General features: G+C 40.0%; 1 protein-coding gene across 4 annotated transcripts in view; it reads left to right on the plus strand.

The window, feature by feature from the left end:
* The window catches only part of LOC148059805 (ERC protein 2), a 155,205-nt gene that overhangs the window by 85,660 nt on the left and 49,284 nt on the right, over positions 1-20,261 (plus strand). For 3 of the 4 annotated variants that reach the window (XM_087781052.1, XM_087781050.1, XM_087781051.1), the window contains one exon: positions 17,048-17,195. In XM_087781052.1, coding sequence (XP_087637178.1) covers positions 17,048-17,195 — 148 coding nt within the window. The remainder of the gene's footprint in view (positions 1-17,047; positions 17,196-20,261) is intronic. The other variant, XR_015709376.1, reaches the window with a different exon arrangement.

The raw sequence follows: 20,261 nt of genomic DNA on the forward strand, positions 1-20,261 counted from the left end.
GGTCTGAAGAAAAGAAACAAAAGGAAATTAGTCAAATAAAAATGTTTATTATTTTTAATAGGTTTTACAATTTAAAATTATCCTTATTCAACATGTATTTAATATAGTATAGGTCTTATTGAAATTGGACTTTTATATATATATATATATTGGGGTCTTTATCCCTCCTTAACAACAACAAATATGTTTGTGGTATACCCTGTGTTGTCTCTGGGTCAAGACGAACGGCCTTCACCGCTGCATACGTATTTCTGGAAGCCAAGGATGTTGTTTAAAATTTCTTTTGACATTTTTGCACTTGAAGTGCAATCAAATTCCCTAAGGGGCCACATTATATTTCCCAAGGCCAAAAAAAGAAGGGACAAAGGAACAACAACTTAAATAAAGTTGGAACATCAAAAAGATAAATTGTCAAATACATATATTTAAAGCTAAAGTTATAATAAAAGATTTTATTTAAAGAAATAGGACAAAACATTATTTTATTTTTTCACTTTCACTGTAATTTGAAGCCACATCTTTCCAAGGGCTAAACATGTACTTTTCTTCTTTTAGGTAAAGGAGGAAGAAATGGTCACTAAATGGTAAAAAAAAAAAGACTATTTCGACATTGTATTTCAAAATGGCAGATAATTTGAAAATGCACAAAATAATCTTGGAAGAAAAAGTATCAGGAATGAAGGACAATCTAAACCATCTCTTAAATGTACATTTTGTCTACTTATTGGGGGCCAGATACCACACCAGGGATACCACAAACACATTTGTTTTCGGGCCATTGGGTCATCTTGACCCTGAGATAACACAAGGATTGAATTAGTCTTTAAAGAAGACGACAAAAATAAACTTACAAACATCTGAACCTGAATTCCCCTCACGGGAAGTGGGTTGCCAGACATTTTTGGTTTTAACGTTGGACATCTGATTCCTGTCGACATTTCGTTCATTCCTACAGCTTTATTAGTTTACCATCAGTCTGTAGTTAAACCAGAGCGAGGCAGGAAAGATGCCTTTGATTATTAAATACTTGATTTTTGTGTCACCCTTAGCACAACAGATGGTAGTCATCAGTGCTTTTAGTACACAACTGACTCCAGGATTAAAACAGGGTGCTCACAAAATCAATGCTAGCAGACATCATTAACTGATTTTACACCCAAAGGGTTTTTGTCAAAATATTTCTTCTGCTCTTATTTCCAAGTGAGGAGAATGTGTTGTAAGGTGTTCAGTGACGAACGACTGAGAAAACTTTCCCGGGAACGTCAAGAGACAGAATTTGGTGGGGCATCAGAGGGAAATACACGTACCTAAATTGAATTACACGTATTTCGAGGCCGTGATTCGAAACAGATCTGCAACACATCTGTTGTCCAAGCCACAGGGAGTGAGATATCACCCACGAGTCCAGAGCATCAGATTCAAACCGGCAGTCCACTGTTGTAGTCGTCCGCTGTGTGTGGACGTCTTGATTGTTTATGTCAGTCCGATTCAACCCAGGATCTCAAAGAAAGACGTGTATATTTAATCCTGAGCGCGGCATCAAACAACTGTTTAGTTTGGGCTTCAAGGCCACCCAACTTTTTGGTGTGAGGATTTGGCTGCGCGTTAGTATTGTGACTTTTGTTACCAGTGAGTTTGACATGTAACGCCGGGGATGAAGGGCACACAAAACAGCCCTGACCTCCCTTAAATAAAAGGGTGGAACAACCCTTCAAAACTAGTGCCTGGATTGTCGTCGTTGACGGCGATGGGCGAGCGGGGTGTTCAGAGAGGAATCATGGACTATGGCAGGATCTAATTGATGACGGCTCCTGTTGTGTTTGGCTTTGTTTTAACCATGTCTAATACAACCAGTCGGAGCACAGCGTCTGCCAGAGCAAACACACACACACACACAAACAGTGCCGAACCGGAGACAAGGCTTTTATGGCGCTGAAGACTTGGGTAACTCGACACCTTAGGCAAACACGGAGTAATAAAGCAATTGCGGCACATTGTTTAGAGCCTCCTTCTGGCATGGGTGAGTTTTCTCGGTTTCCTGACACCAGTGCCCTGACATGTCACTTCGGGAGCTCAGAATGCAATAAACAAACATGCATATGCATGCTCCGGCGGCCCAGGCAACGTCACGAATGTGTCGTCGATATCCCGAACAGAAACACAACCTGGCGTACGGCTGCGTGCACGCTACACTGTGGATGTTTTGACTGGAACAAAAACTTGTTTCTTGACAATGATGGGTTTGCTGAAAGCTTTGACACTGTTGACAAGGAGGTTGGTAAATGACAAAGGCATTCCTCGACGACTTCACATGGATCCTATTTTGATCAAAACCCCGACTCGCCATGAAAGGCGGTGTCAGTGCTTGTCAGGCTACGTAGAAGAATCTTGATATAAATATCAATGTGCTTTCAATTAGACGTGACATGTGATGTTTGATTGAATGGAAGCACTACCATGGTCCTTAGTCACCTCAAAAATGTTTCAAAAGTTCAGTATGTATATACAAACAATCGTCATGGCGACTGGCAAAAACAGCGGCATGGTGTCGACTGAATTGTTTATATGCAAACATGACACTTGGATTAAAAAAAAAGAAAACGGGTACGTTTCGCCATCGCTGCACGCACGCCACAGTGTGGATGTTTTGACTGGATCACAACTGTGTCTTGACATGGCTCAAAGGCATCTGACATTCCTTTCTTGGAGACTGTAAAATGAGAAATATAGACCACATTTATACCAAGTTAATCTCATTTTATTCTGGAGACCACCATCACCCCTAAATGATGAGCCACAACCTAAACCATAAGTTTATAAGAGATCTTTAAGTTGTTGCAGGCCATAAAAATGTATATTTAAAGGAAGTATGAGTTTGAGATATTGTCTTTTAATTCTTCTATTCTAAATATTTCGGTGTTTGTTCTGCTTCCCACCAAAATCCCTTTCTTTTGCATCACTTTTACTCTTATTTAAAGTCTGAATGATGTTGACTTTCATTAGACCTCGTCCTTATCTTATCTCAATCACTGCTATCTTTATAGGTCGACATACCAACGTGAACATTCATCTAATCTCGATCACGATCACAAACATCCAGAAGGGTTAAATCAAATGACTTGGCCCTCGAGTCTTGTGACTTAAACCAAGAGAAAAAAAATCACTGTATAAGCATGTGTTATGTCAACTTAATAATGAAGTAATTCAAATGTTTATGAGTAGGAAGAGGTTTTTGTTCCATGTCTATTGTTGACTAGCCAAGACTGTCTGAACTGTCATGTGTCAAACTGGAGGCCGCAAGATCATAATAGATTTTGTGTTTGTGTCGATGTTGTCACCTTCAATGATGCCAGTGTTGGAGATAAGACAAGGAAAAGGGATCACAGATTTCAAGACTTGTACAGAGACTTCTAAAAAAGGCTGAAGTAAAATAAATTTGAGGGTTTTGGTGACGTAGGAAAAACATTGAGAAAGTCAAGATAAATTGAGCATCCAAGTATAAAAAGAGAAAATCATACTTCCTGTGTCAGACAGTTTGGTAAATGTACTGTTAAAAAGCGTCAAACCCGGCATGTGATTGTTTTTCTTTCTCAAAGATGTTTTCTAATGATAAGAAAAATCTTGATTTTTCTCTGAGGTAACATAAGCTTGCGATCCTTGACATGTCAAGACGCTTGTTAGGTCAAGTTGACTCCATAAATAAGCCTTTAAACTAGTGAAAATGATTAAAATACAAAGTATGTACGAGGCCTTCTTGTTGCAGAGAAGCCAGTCAGGGGTTTTGCTGAGTCAGCATTATGGTCACATGTATTTTCAGTCATGCAACTTCATTTTTACAGTTTTTATCTGAAGGCCAGAGGAAAATGATCCAAAAAGTGGTCAATAGTGCTAAAAAGTTTGGAGACCCAAGAGCTATTTTTGACTCTTCCAAGGCTCCTCACTCTGGTTGCAAATCTTCACCGAGGAAAATGGATGACTTGAATTCATCGTTGAGTGTGATGTAATCCATCACGGGAGTTTGCGCAGTTGCGAGTGTGTTATCTCTCCGGGAATCTGTGCGTCTGTCAGCGGCATCTGAAGCACACTTCCACTGCTCTCTTTATTAAAAAGCAGATGTATGTTGAAAACCATGCGCAGGTGTGTGGGAGGGCTGGCGTTCGCGGCTCTGTACAGTGTTCACTTTGTGCGTCTGTTTTTTAAACTGTACTTCGGGTCGAGTTTTCGGCATGTTTGCGGAGAGAAAGCAGAACAGCGGGCAACATATAGCAGATGAAAGACCCTTCCGCTCCAATACGATGCTGCGAGTCGAATAAAAAGTTGCAACTTGAACAAAAAAAAGTCTTTGTGAAATACTCCACACCCACCCGGAGAACAAGCGGACTGATTGACAAAGGTTCAATATACCAGAGGCAGAATCTGTCGACAGCCGCTCCAACATACAAATTAGCCAGATTATAGAGCAGCTTTATATGCGTCTGTGCATCTGCGCCGGTCGCCGTGTGTGTGCTCCTGAAAAAGCAAAGGCGTTTCTGCGCGTGCCTCGCTCTCGGACCGATGAGATCAAGTGTATTATGTCCCGGGATGCTTCGATACACTCTCGGCGTGACTCAGTCGAGCAGACATTTGTTTTGGTTTTATATAAGAAGTGGCATTCGCGGAGCGCTTTGAACTGTTGTGATCTGTTGAAATGTACGGCAGGCCTGTCCGGACCTGGCTGCAGCTCCTCTAATCTGCAGCGTCATCTCACCCACGGTGTGCGTCTGTGTGGCTGTGCGTGTCGCCCGCCTTCCCTTGTTCCTGCTCTCTGTGGGAGTAAGACATTGGTTGGAATTTACTTTATTGCTGATTCTAATTGTTACCTCTTCCAGTTTCTTACAGAATTATTTTATGCATTTATTTACCCAATTAACGGCCATTTTAAAATGCTATTTCGTTACGAATAGCATTTTTTCTTTATACTTTAAAGTATATACTTTATTGAATCTTGTTTTGATGGTTTAAACGCTTTGTGACCCTGGTCTAGAAAAGCGCTATACAAATAAAAATTACTTACTTACTTACTTAAGACCTGGGAAAAGTGTGGCCCAGGGGCCATATTTGGTCCTTTGACTGTATTTATGTGGCCCTTGTGAGGTAAGACTAAACTTTAATTATAAAACTGATTTTAATGTCATTGTTTTAGTGCTGAATATCTCCCTTCTTTCTTTTTGTCAGTATTTGTTTCTGGCTATCAAAATACTTTTGAAGAAAAATGTTTAGTCTTATTTCTTAAATGAATTATGTTGGGTTTTTAATTAAAATAACTTCAGATTCAAATATATTTATTTTCAAATTTTCAAATCATTTTACAATTACTTTTCTCAGTTTACTTGTTCCTCTTTTTTTGGCCTTTGCACATAAAATGTGGCCCCTTTGGAAATTATATTGTACTTTAATACATAAAAAAATATCCAAATTAAATGTTTAACCATTATCTCAGGGTGACCCCGAAGGCCCGAAAATAAAAGTGTTTGTGGTATCCCTTGTGTTGTCCCTGGGTCAACGTAAACGACCCACCTGGATTCTAGAAATACATATGAAGTGTTGGACGTCGATCAACTTCACCCAGAGACACCACAGGGGTTACCACAAACATTTTTCTCAGGGCTTTCGGGTCACCTTGACCCAGAGGTAACACAAGGGTTAAAAAGATGACCAGGAATTCCACTTATCCATTCTGTTTTTTGTGCATGAATTGAATGTTTTATCCATCTGGATGAATTTAAAATGTTGAATGTTCTTTTTTTCTCTTGACACCATCCATGTTTCAACAGGAACAATGAAGCCTCTTTATTAGTCTCACTTGCATAATGAATGTAATGCTCCTCGTATATTAGTTCATGTCATTTCTTAGTTCTAATGGATGAAGATTATTCTAGAATCAACTCTACGACACTGTGAGGGCGTTGAAAAAAAAAGATCATAAAAACGTCGACGAGTACAATGTGTTCTAAAGAATAATGTTTCGATATGTTCAGCTCAAGTTTGGGTTCCAGGACCGGTTGCTATGCGTCGTCAAGTGATCGAGCTCACATGGCTGTCATCGGATCCAACTGTGATTGGCTGATGGAGTGAATGTTGGTGTGACCCTGCATGTCCTTTAACTGACGGGAAGTCCAGTTCGTGATCCAAAGAAAGCTATAATTCTAAAAGCAACACTGGCCAACAGAGAGTACACACACTCTCACACACAGACACACACACACGTGTGCGCTCAGGATCCCTCGCTGTAACCACATTAATTGGGTTGTGTAATTGACCGGGCTCCTTCCCACAGATCGGGAAACGGCCTGTGCGGATCCGTCACTCCACCATAAACCACTCTTTTTTTTTTCTTCTTAACGTCAGTCCCGACATCGCTGTCCAGGAAATGACAGAACATGTGTGTAGCATCTCTGTTGATTGTCTGCGTGTGCGTCTACGGCTCCTTTAAGGGAAGTGAGTGCGGCGGCCTCCCAGTCCACCGCATGTCGGCTGTGGTCGGACTGTGGTCCACCGCCAGGCCCTACATTTGGAGCGCAGAGAAAATACACTTGGGGTACTCACTCCCCACTGTTTCTGGACGCGTCTTTCATCAGCTAGTGTGTTTGAGGAGTGCGTTGTACTCTTTGCCCCTGACATTTTAAGGCTTTTCTGGCACCGCTGTCATGAGTGTGCGCTGTGTTTCCAGGCTGTAGTTAGATGAGCGAAGTGAGAGAACCAGCACAGAGGACAGGAAAAGGCAGGAAGAATGAGGAGAGAGGAAAGCAAGGCTGGTAATTGAAGGGTTCAGGGTAATACTTAGGCCAAGGATGGCTGTTTCAACGTGTTTGCATAACCTCCTTGAACTTAATATTCAGTCCTAGTCTGGAGTGAGTACAGGGCACATGTGAGCCAAATAGAGGATGATGAGTAAGAGGGAAAAAAAAGGTGAATGAGAGAGAGAGAGAGGACGGAGACGAAGGTGATGCCATTAATTCCGCCAATGCTTGGATATTTGCAGAGGGTTATAAATCAGATGTCCAGTGATGAACTATTTGTTATTTTTAAAGTGTGTTGAGAAGGTGTCCATTACAAGGATCTATCGGGGTCTTTGACTCCAGAAAATGTATTGTATATTGTCCTCTTAATAAAGTACAAAAGTAGGATTTTACCATAAAGATTTTTTCTATTAATCATCTTATTTGGTGGTTTCCAGATTAAATGTTGTTGCAAAACGCATCACAAACAGTGAATCAGTGTTTGCTTTAAAATTGAGGTACTTAAAAAAAAACCCTGTAAATCTTATGCGGGCCACATTAAACGAGGTGGCCGGCCGGTTTTGGCCCCCGAGCTTTGAGTTCAACTTGGGAAGACACAATGCAAAATATGTCCTGCTGGTATTTTGGTAGTTTACAAGTTGAATTTAACCTGATTCAACCTCACAGGTCTGAAAGAAAATGTAGAAATGTAGTTAAGTTCTTATCATTGTTTAGAATGACAATAAAATATTTGGTAATGTAATAATGTTAAAATCAGTATACTGAATTGAAAGCCGCTGGGTAAATACACTTATGATGTCATCCTTTCGTTCAGTTTTGTTATATTTTATGCAGAGTCTAGAAATAGTACGAATCCTGCACCAATTACCAACAGGAAGTTAGCTTTGTAGTCAAAGGATTAAACCGAATTAATACATATTAATTTATTTTCGTAATTTGATTATTATTTATTTAAAAAAATTGACAAATCCTTCAAAACCTTCCTTAATCCTGACGGTTCTACAGAACACAACCAAAAATTCTTAGTTTATTTGCATGAAAAATAGTTTAATCTTTTTGCAGACGAATATTCAGAAAACCTTTCATCATTCTATGTAACTCCACATCAATGTAGGAGTTTTCCCAGCGCGTCTCTGTTTGGTGACCCTCACCTCTCTCCACGATGACGGAGAGCTTTAAAACAGCCCTGCTGCTGATACGAGCCTGTGCCTGTACTTGTATCTGACCATGTGTCAAGGGAGTTGTGCACGCGTTGGTACAGTGCAGTCCACCCCCCCGCCCCCCATGTTTCCTGCTCCCTGGGGCGACACTGTCTGTCAACTTTTCTTGCGATTACAGCCAGAAATAAGTGGAAAAACTCCGGCCCCGTCTTTGGGAAACTCCCCAAAGGTTCAGGGTGTGCCGTCACCTCGTTCGTGGGGAGATTTTTACCCGATTTGATATGGATTGTGTTTTTCTTGATCTGAAGCTAAAGGTCGCACGCCAACGCACACACGGAGATATACTGAGTCACACATGGAGGGGACACAAGGTCGTCCAAATGGTACAAAACCGTCTGCGACGTCACTGTCCCCGCTGAGATGTTTGTTTATCTCTGCTGTTTTACAACAACAGGACTCCACTGACCCCTCGCTGATCCTCACAGGACGTTAAAACAATCTGTGCGACCTGGGTTGTAAAGCGAATACCTTTTTTTTATTAGCTTATTGGAATGGAGAATGCATGTGTTGGCAGAAAAAACAAACAAATATTGTTGGGTCATCAAAATGCTTTAATTTTGGGATTTTTTTATGAATGTTTTTTTTTAGTATTTTGCCTTGAATTGATATTTTTATGCTTTTCTAGCACAATGACCTTGAGTGACCTGAAAGAAGAAGATACGTTACATACATTTACTTTGGCTGTAAGCTTTGTTATACTAGTTATTACCCCTCATTATCACCTACAATAGGGCAGGAATGTCAGCAAAAGGCTTCTATAGCAACTCCTTTTTATTTAACCCTTGTGTAATCTCTGGGTCAAGGTGACCCGGTGGCTCGAAAAACGAATTTGTCGAGGTGAACGACCTCCCTGGCTTTCAGAAACATATGTGCAGCGGTGGAGGTCATTCACCTTGACCTAGAGGCGACACAAGGGATACCTCAAATACATTTGTTTTCAGGCCACTGGGTCACCTTGACCCATAGATAAGACATCAGATGGTTAGGAATTAAAGAGCAATGGAATGGAGCAGATTTATATTAAAAAAAATAAACCAATACAATTTGACACACAGGCTCAGATTCACAGTGAAACCACACAAAAATCTGTCAAACATTTGACAACAATTATAAATCAAAATTGTTAAAATCATTCAGAAAAAGCTGCTAAAAGACCCCCCAGACTGCAGCCCATCAGTTGACCTCTAGTACTACTTTGTTGCAAACTAGCTGTTGCAAAGTGAATAAATCTTTGTAATGACTTTGCAAATATCCCGATTGAAAAATGTGTTTTGTGTTTCTAAACCCACAACAGGCCATCGTCGGTCCACGTGGTCCGTGTTCCTCTTGTGTTTAGGTCTCACTATCTCTCTCCCCCTCCCCGGCGGCTGGAATGCTGCAGGCTGCCGTCTGGTTCGGCTCATCTCTGGGAGCAGTCAGCCATCTCTCCTCATCCCTGCTCCCTCTCTAAACATTTGGCTAGTTTTGGCAGATTTGTTGATTTTGGTCCCCTCGTATTTTCCCTCTTGTTGCTGTAAAACTGATACATACTCTTCCAATTAGACCCCCCCCGTCCACCCCATCCTCCTCCCCCGTCTCCCTGTTTCAGACTAGGTCTGAGCTCTTGTGAGTGAGTCGGGTTGGGCAGAGTAAGTGGGTTGTATATTTTATTAGTGAAGAGAAAACACACTGGTTCTATACTGGTTGAAAACATCTGCCGTTTTTGCTGCTGAGCTGAAGGTTTATTTCGGGGCGAAATCTTCAATTTAAAGATATAAATGAATTTATATTTGTAATATTTAATCCAGATTAAAAGTTAAGTCGGGACTTTTGAGTGTGCAGGAATGAAGCAGGAGAGTGTTTTATGTGCAAAAGGGGAACGTTTTCTCTACCTCTTCTGCTGTAAATAACGAAGAATTCCGAGTCCATAAATAAAAGTGTCACTCAACCATGCCTTATTCTCATGTCCTCTGCTTGCTCTCACCACAGGCCTCCACTTCTGCCTAGTCAGGGGGGGCCCCTGGCTCCGGAGCGTACCTTCAGACACTCACAATCAAGGAGAGCGACCATAAAAAAACGCTGGCGGAATGTTTTTGCAGAAGTGGACAGCTAAGTGGCGGAGAGGCATGATCACAAACTCCAGCAAGTCGTTATGGATGTTGTGGGAACTGATATTAGCTGGCTCCCCACGTCCCCCGCCGAATACATCACACGTGCACACCGACATGAAAGCCCGCGGGCCGCGCACATGCTGCACTTAGGGGCAGGCAGTATTGATGGCTCCCCCGGGCATCGCGTGGACGCATCTGTTTCTGTCCCCCTGACTTTCCACACTCATAATTTCAAGTAAGTCATAACACAAATTATAAACACATATCCCTCAACCGAGACGCCGTGGAATAACAGCGTGAAGTGTGCGGAGCTGATTTAGCCTGGGCCTGGACTCCTAAATCTTTACCTTTTCCCTTCCACCTCACTTTTCTTCCTCTTCCCGACCTCTCCATAACACAGGTGGTAATTACTCTTGTCAAATACACACTTTTTCTCCACTTTGTAAACTTTGAATTCTGACACCCGGGGTTGTTTTTGCATACTTCTTGACCCCGGCGTCCATATTTCTACGCCTCAGTATACCTCACTTTGATTGATTTAGGTTGGGGTTTAGTCTTATCTTTTCGCCGTCTCTGGGATCTGTCTTGGAAGCGGGTGATGCTTGAGCTCGTTCAGTTTCACAAGTGTGTCAGAATGAGTCAAAAACACAAACTTAAAAGTCATATTTATGTATGAAATAGATCCGTTCCTCCATCCAATTGCTTTATCCCAAAGGTCAACTAATGTGTTGATTTAAGTGTGTCTTAAATAGATCTTGGACCTATTGTATCATCAGTATGTGTCTGTTTGTACAAAACTCTCTTTTCATTGAAAAATGTACACCATAAAATGTTTATAAGCCCCGCCCACTGAAAACTGTTTGTTTGCCTGATACGGAAATCTTGTTTACAATAACCACACCCACTCTGCTGTGATTGGTCAAGCCTTAAGGTTTGTCAGCGCACATTGTCAACCCTGGAAGTCTCCACCTCAAAGGGACTCATTGTATAAACAAAGCAGGCGTGATTAAAGCTGGCTTTTTATTATCTCCCCCCTTTCACTTTAAAGTTTTTCTTTTTTGTTTGTTTTAAAATGATCTAGTAATCAATATGGATACTTCCATATTGATTTTTTACATTGACAATTTACCAATGAACGGACAGTCCTACATAGAGTTACCCAATCTAAACATGATTATTACAAGGGGACTGTTTCTCTAATTGACATCACATAAATGTGATTGTATCAGTCAAACCATTGCAGGAGCCAGGATCTGTTTTTTTGTGGTAGGATAGTAATCATGAAGCTTAACTTTACTAACCCTTGAAACAAAATATAAAGATAAACTCTTAGATTTAAAGTAAAAAAAATCTTCCTCAGGTGAAATACACACGATTAGAATCTAAATTCCTGTAAATCAGCCAAAAAATACCAAAACGATAACATTAATATCAAATTGAGGACAATTTCAATAGCCAATATCCAGAGTAGGCACATTTTTTATTAAATTGTAATGGTTTATTTGGTCTGTTTGGTAAATTAACCTAGTTTAAATCAGTGCTACTTACAGACAAATGAACCACCCCAAAAGACTTCATAGTATTGTATATTTTACAACTTGTCATCAAGTAGATATGAATTCCTATATCAAATGAGTTACATTAATATGTTTAGTAAGTGTATGTATATTGTCCATTATGAGGTGTTTAATAATTTGACTCTAGTATGAAAAATGTTTATAATGAAAACACAATATTTATAGATGTATGTCTAAAGTAGAATATTGTTTTCATTGTCATTTGTCTTTAAAAAAGTTTCTTACTCTTAACAGATTATACAATTTCAGGTTTGATATACCATGGATCATTTTTCTAGCTCAAGGTGAAGTCGTGAAAACAGTTTTTAGTCAATTGAATATGTCAAAACATTCTTTTTAATCTGTGTCCTGTGTGTCAGCCTCGAACCCCAGCTTCTCTTCCCTTTTTACTTCTTTCAGACTCACCTTTCCTGCTTTTCTCCCTTTCCTACATGTTCTTTTTCCATCTCGTCTTGGCTGACCTTTTCCCCCCTCGTCTTCCCTCTCACCTCTCAACGCATGGTCATGTACTATAGCCATCCATCTCCCACCTATGTAGATTCAAAGGTTTCAATGTGTCTGCTGAACATTCAATTGGAATCACATGTTGTGGTCCAACTCAGAAATTCTCCCATTATAAATAAGATGTCAGTCCAGCCCCTCTGGCTGTCCTGCCTTCTTCCCCTCACGATCCAGCGCTTCACATTCTACATGTGTGAATGTTGTCGGAACAGTTCACGTCTTGAACCGAAAACTACGGCAGATTGATCGCTCTCCGCTCGGAATTTGTCATCGCCAGGATTAATACACTCTTTTATTGCGTTGCCTTATGACTTCTAAGTGCACGGGGTCTGACTTTCATGAAGACTAATCACGAGCGTGTCATAAAAACAACATTTCATTGTCGCCCTCTCAATGGGACAGGAAATGAAGATAATCCTTTGTTTGTGCAGGACGGGCCAAGTCAAGCGGGGAGCGAGAGACGGAAGGGGAGGCGAGAGGGATGGCTCATCCTTTCTGGATCGGCCCGAGAAATAGTGTAAACGCATTCATCACCAATTAAATCCTCTCTCTGGGTCTCCAATGGTCGCCTCAATTAGATGTGATTAAACTCTGTGAATTAGTCTCCGGGCTCATAAAAATCAGTGGACGGACACATGGTGTAGAACCTGAGCCGGCCTTCGCTGATTGAGAATGTGGGAGACGACGTTACTGGTGGACTAATCATAATAATGCCCCCCCCACACCATTTTTTTTTATTCTTTCAGGAAGACATCAGTCAGCAGAATCCCACAGTATCCCACAGTATCACTTCGTCTGTGCCCACCAGGGAGACGACAGCGTAATCTGTTCTCTTCATTAGGAGTGGAAGTGGTTCAGGGTGTTTTTTTCCACTGTGGCATTAAAGTCCAATTGTCAATAGCTATAAAACTTCATTTGCTCTATTTGCCGATTTAATGTGCGTTTAAAAATCCACATTTATTCTCATTTGTTGTCGAAAAAATGTTTTTTTTATAAAAGCAACAATATGTAAAATTTTACATCATAATCTTTTGGTTCATATTTGCTGTACGATGGTTTAGTTTTATATTGTTATTTAAAAGATTGTCTTCACTTTTACAATTTAAATTGGTCCGGACAAGCAGCCCAGAGAGTCATGTGACCACCAGAGTACTTTTGCAGAAGTGGTTTAGAAAAAGTGTTTTTATGTGATTTAATCAGAGCCTTTTCAAGAAAAGAAAAGGAGACGCAACAAGAGACGTTATATTGTTTTGTAAACAAGTGTAAATGCGTTGTTTCAACTCCACAGACAAGACTGCAGTTACTCTCTAATGACTCTAGGGGCAACCGGAAAACAATATCTTACGTACTGCTGCTTTAATAGTTAAGAACGTCTGTAATGCCGTGTCAAAAAATAGTTTTTATTGTCAATCAAACTTGCAAAGCATTGTGGGATTGTGGTTAATGTCTTTGTAGCCATTTTTGTAGTTGTTTTCGCTCACTATATATCATTTTATACAATTACCGTAAGACTGAGGGTGGTTAAGGACAGTTTGCAAATGTAAAATAAGTTGGGCCAAGAGAGCTCAAATATTTGGACCCCCCTGATCTGTATGGGTTTCGGATAGATACAAAATATATGGTTCCTTTAAAACACTTATGTGGATCCATTTATGAGCGCTCCAAGTTGTAGCATGCAGTGGATGTACCTTTCTGAGATCTTTGTCTTTTTTTCTGATGAGTTTGTTGTCATGGTGCATGGTTTAAAAACACACTTTGGAAAGTCCCTTGTATCCTTTGAATAGTGTTACATCCCCCTCATTACTCCGCACCTTGTTCAGGGACAATCGTGTCTTTTTTTTATCCTATCAAAGTATATCTCTAGACCAGGGGTGTAAAAACCAAATTACATCAGGGCCAGAATCTTTGAGCCGTGGAGGTCGTATGCTGAGCAAATTATACATTTTAATGGGTTGGTTCACCCAAAACAAGTGGAAAGACGTAAACAATAATTTCAAGCTGGTTTAAGAGAGTGCTGTTAGGCCAAATTCCAGTAAATATCGCATATGCTTCCAGTGTGAACAGTAGACTGGAAACACTTACAATATTTAGTACTTCCTGTCTGTATAGGATGAAGATTAAAATATAAACTTGTTAAATGTTTTAAGGAACATTTCTGGTTTGGAATTTTCTTGGAAAGGCTTCAATACTTTCAATCTTAATAATTTTAAATAATTTTAATAATGTAAATGTTTGTTCTCCATTAACAAGCAAATTCCTTTTCTTCAAAGTTACTATTATTCTTGTTAATAAACATCGATAATCTCTGTTTCTTAACTTATCTCAACCTGTGTGTTTATTTCAGGGTCAAGGTGACCCGAAGGTATGATAACTGAGATAACGCAAGGGTTTAACAGCGGCATCTTTACTTTTACAGTTGGCCATATCTACATTAATCTTTAAAGTGGGCCACTTAAAATGACTTGGTGGCCTATTTGGCCCACGGGTGTTGCGTTTTTACTATTGTCCTCTAAATGATCGGCTAAGTGGCTGTATTTAATTTATTCCTCGCTGAGGAAAAGCAGGTCCACCAGAATGAAATAGCGTAGACAAAAGTGTCAAATCAGTGGAGCACTTTGATGAATGCTTCGTGATTATGATGTTATGCACACAAACACAAATTGTGCTCCCACACTTACACACAAATGCATAGCTGCTTATTAATGACCTCAACCAGGAGAATCCAGAAACCAGTTACTGCATCAACATAATTGTTAGAAAAACACCGGATTTTAAGTACGTTTATTTTTGTAATTTGGAGACTCTAATCAAGGAACAAAAACACTTTTATGCAAGTCTTTCCCTTCACTACACGCAAACACACTTTTCACCTTCGTACCAAGTTTACTACTGTTCTTTTTGAGCCTATTGTTCGCCTTGTTTAAACACTGTTTAGTTACCGATGGATAATATTATGGTTTTTATCACTATAAATAAACAGGGATGTTATCGTAGCCGTCATTCAACAGAAGACACATTAAACTGGTTAAGAATGTTGCAAGTCTGCCTGTGACATGTCACACTTTTATTTCCAAAACCTTCTAGGTGAGCGGTTGTTTACTAAATACCTTCAGCAGTTTCGGTAATTTTGTTTATACAAAAGTTCCCGAAATATTCTCTAGTCACGACCACGTCACCGACAATAGTGTTTATAAAGACGGGCGATTCCGAATGTCTGGTCTCATGAGGCAGCTCCAAGGTATGTTTCCGGCTGCACACAGTCATTTGTTGTCCCCTCACACAAACACGCAGACATAAACACACACACAGACGTAGTTAACAGGCATATGTCATATCCTCTTACGTCTGTTCCATTAGGCTCTATTACAGAATGACTCGTTTGTGAGTCACACCGAGGTGCAACTCATTCTGCACTTAGCAGACCACTTCAAAGAGGACTTACCTATTTTCTGTGGGATCCGTGGAAGGAATAGGGAAGTTTTGACATCTTTTACCGCCTCTTTGTGTTTGTTTACAAAAGCCTTTGACCTGCCTTGGTATCCGAAAATGTTGTTTTATGTTCCCTAAAGCTTAAAGAAAGCCACTGAAATGTATTTAGTTCCTTCGACACAGTGTTGTCTATAACATTTTCCCATGGAAGATGACACGGAGGTGAAGTAACGAGTCATTACAGTGAGGTGATTGGTGTATTGAAGGCAGATGTATGACATTGTGTTACTCATCTTACAGTTATTTGCCTCAAAACATGTCATTAAGACTAAAAAAAAAAAAAGTGGAGGGAAAAAAATCCTAGAGAAATGTGAAACAGTTTAAGGAAATCAGGAAAACTTTTGGCCTTGATTTCTATCTTTGATGACCTGTCTGACCAGGACAGACCTCCTGAGTACACTTTGGAAATGTCTTACATGTGTCCGCTTGTCTTTATAACGTGTATGTTCTTAAATGAATCTCATATGAGTGCTGCATTGCATTAAATAAATGTTTTAAAAAAAAGAAGAGAGAAACGCGATTTGCAAGGACCAAGGGGTGATCTAGAAAACCGATCATTTTAGCTTTGCAAAAAAAAAAAAAAACTAGGACATGTTTTTAACCCTTGAGTTATCTCAGTGTCAAGGTACATTTCCACCTCAAAAGGAAAAGAACCAAAACTGTAATCAAATGGCTAAGCAAGTATTCTAGTATTTGGTTTGAAAAGATTTAATAAAACAGTTTCTCATTATATTTTGCACTGCAGGGGTTAGACCAAGCTTCGTGGACCCTATTGTTGGGGTTCACAGTCTACCGTTACTTTGGTCTGCGTGTGAATACAGTATATAAATCACGTCAAATTGTTACTGATGCTTACTGTCTTCTGCGAGGGTTTGATTGGATTCATTCTCTTTTGGGGATGTTACTTGAAGTAGTCAGAATACTTTATCGGATGCTATTTCCTTTTTTTTAAAGATAATATATAGTTTATTATTTTCAAGTTAAATAAACCAAAATTCTGTTTTTAGGTGCTGATGCTACATTAATAATAAATAATATTAATTAAAAACATGGTGTTTTCTTGACATTCCTTGAGATTTTCTGAGAAGTTTCTGATGCCAAATGCTCTCATGACTCGGTCAGTCATCCGTGGTAACATGAATCAATGATTGATCAAACCAAAGTATAAGTTACAGAGTTATCGTCATCACTGGCCTTGAGGTTATGATTTCTAAGAAATGCAATGTAAGAATTTAGCACTCGGTCAACAAAGATTAAAGTTTCTTGTCTGATGTACTTCTAGATCTCAAGTCAAATATTTCCTTCATATTTCGCTACTAATTCAATCTTTAAGAGTATGGACAAACTATTGAGACCAAAAATCTGAATCCGCTCCTCGATCTCCTCCTCAGACAGCAAGCTCTGCTGGCCGCCATCAGCGAAAAAGACGCTAACATCGCTCTTCTGGAGTTGTCGTCATCCCACCGAAAGAAGTCCCAAGAGGAGGTGATGGCCCTGAAGAGGGAGAAGGACCGTCTCATGCACCAGCTCAAACAGCAGGTACTTCAACCACATCAATAAAGTGGAGTGGTGCAGTTTTGTCTTTGCGCCACAGAATACACTCTAAAACGAAGTCCTTATGAGGGCCACAAGACAAAGCTACGAAAAAACTTAAACAAGTCTATGTTTTAATCTTATTGGTAGCAGAAGATTAAAGGCTAAAATGCTACACAGCCGGGAAGTACTCCGGGTAAATATATAGTCTATTGTCTACACTACTTTCTCGCTCGCAATATTTACCCGTAGTACTTCCTGTTTGTGTAGCATGTTATTGTTTAAACTTACAAATAAGCTTAAAACATAGACTTGTTTTAAGGTTTTATGAAGAATTTCTCATGTCGAGAGTTTTGGGTGAACTCTAACCCTCTCTGTTGGTTCAGGTTTACAAAATATAACACTATTAAACTGACATTAAATCACCCTAAAGCATAATCGCAAACGCAATCTCATAACTTGGGTGCGTAAACAAATGAGTCCTCAATTTTATTTTTGCACTTTTTTTCATTCAGTCAAGCTAGCTTCCAAACTCCAACTCAGCTGTTTTGATTGATAGTTGTCTGGTCCAATGAAACGCTTTGACTCAATGGATGTACCTTATAACAAAGTAAGAGTCTCATTAGTTAATTATCTAACTAGTCTAGTTAGATATCTAGTGTATTTTTAATAAAGTTGTTATTAAAGCATAACAGACAAGAAATACCAGATTTCACGAGAATAATGTTATTAAATAACATGATGACTAATCACTCTCCGGACTCATAGTACGGTTGAATGAATAGTGAGGGGTAGAGTCGTGAACTCAGGAGGTTAATGATCTCTGGTAATAAACAATAGAATCCTTGTCAGAGGCAGCACTACCTTTAGTTAAAGCTAGAGCTGGTGCGTCTATATTTAAACAAAACAAAAAGGTTGCGAATTGTGTAAAATGTGACGTAGATCTGCGTCAGAGACGTTTTTGATCTGGTATTTCTGGTGCAGCAGATGTAAGAACACGGACTTAACCACTCTTGCATGTTGCTGAAGGGCTCGGAGCTAATGAAGGTATGCGGGTCATTAAAGGTCTGCTCAGACCACATGAATAACTATGCAAACATGAACGCTAACAATAATGACCCACCAGCAGTGAATCCTAGTATACGTCCTCCTGAGTCAGAGAGGCTTCTGGGAAACACGCTCTATTTAAAAGTCCAGCAGTAGTAGGAACCAGTTGGTTTGTTTTTCCGGAACTCGTAAACAGTTGGCTACAAGCTGGAGTTCTAGGAATTTAGAGGAAAGGCTATTATCTGTTTATCGCCAATGGATGCATCATGTTCCCCCGTTGGCTAGCACTTACTGTACACCTGATGATGTGATTTGCTCTAATCGCTACGAGGTGGCGACGCCGGCAGAACAAGGGAAGTGGACGGAGCGCATAATCGAGCGGAATTCTGCCTTTTTCAATTACACATGAGGCGTTCATGCAGAAACGCTTTTTTTGAATCCACTCTGCATGTACCAGGCGCTGCCGCCACCTCCGAGCACAGGCGCTGGATTTCCAGATCGATTGATGGTCTGGAGGTTTTCACGGGTCTGTAAGCTCCTTTGATTCTTCACACACACACACACACACACCCTCTGTCTCCTGACCCATTGACACACATCTCCGCAAAGGTCTGCCGTGATGGAAGGAAACTGACCAGGAAATGCCAAAGAATTATGCAAGTCCAGGTCTCTCAGGAGAAAGCCGATCTGGAGATAGATTTACAGATAGGGGTCCCCCCGCCTGACCTTCCCACATCCCACTTCTGTCGCATCATGCGTGTTTGTGTGCGAGCGGGCGGCACAAGATAAACCGCTTCTTTCCCAGACTGTTTACGACCCTTCAAGGGGCGAGCCGAACTCTCACGCTAGCACACACATGAAAAGTGATGTGTTTAGACTTTAGAGAAAAGAGTCAGAACAAATGTGTCCCCATGTGGGAATTTTCAGAGTGCTCCCATCCTGGTGATGGATGTCAAACGCCAGTGGCGCTTTGAAGCCGAGAAAAAAGAGACTTATTTATGAGTCATTTCTCTGACTTTCTCCCCCCGATATCATGTTCTTGCACTACTAAAAAAAAAAGTCACCTGAGCGTCAGAGGAAGATCGATCCTTAATGCAAGCAGATGTGCTGTGAGAAAAATCATCCATGTAAAACAATCTGTCTGGTCTGTGGAGTTTCAAAGCTGCACACCCAAACACACATGCAACAGCCCTGATTAAAGAAATGAAGAATAATTTGTTTGGAAGTTTGTATGGATTGGCCCGTGTGCCTGTTAGTTTAATGTCCTTCTGTCGGCCTCCTGCTTCCATATGTTAATGCAGCCGCGCTCTAATCACCACAATGTTGTGATTTACACGGCGTTTGATGAGAGCGGGAACATGTTTGATCTACTTAGAGAGACGATGGATGCGTGTCCGCCTGATCTTGAGGTCTTATCGGCTCACAAACCACTTCACAAAACAGCTTGAAAATGATATAGACTGATGATCTCTCTGTGAAGGTTTTTAAATTTTGATCAAATTTAGACAATCTGTATAACGTATAACATATTTTGGAATTTCCCTTCTATTTGTTCATTTTAAGGGGGGCAAAAAGGGGAAGCAAAGGACACCTGTAAAAAATCAAAATATGCCCAAAACCATATTTCAAATATACCTAGTATGGGATATTACAAAAATTCCAATTGGACGCAAAGGGATTCAAAATACTGGGAATAGGAAATATGTCATTCAATATGTCAATATGTCAATATGAGATTCATTTATATTGTATTTATATTTATTTAATACATATAAACGTTTATAATTTCAGCCTCTTTAAGCAAATGTAAGACCCATACTCACTCTGAGGGTTAATTTGTCACGTATATCATCCTTTCTCATTCATGAAGTTTCTATTTACATTTGAGTAATTTCCATTTTTTTCCAATTTCTTCAGAATCCTACTAAAGCAAACTCTGCTTTCCAGTCTGTTTGTTTTCGTCATCCGAAAGAGAACATCATTATTTAACAATACTCTTCAATTGTTCAGTAATAATAAGTATTT

The sequence above is a fragment of the Callionymus lyra genome, chromosome 19, assembly GCF_982586985.1.
Source record: "Callionymus lyra chromosome 19, fCalLyr1.hap1.1, whole genome shotgun sequence".
NCBI lineage: Eukaryota > Metazoa > Chordata > Actinopteri > Syngnathiformes > Callionymidae > Callionymus > Callionymus lyra.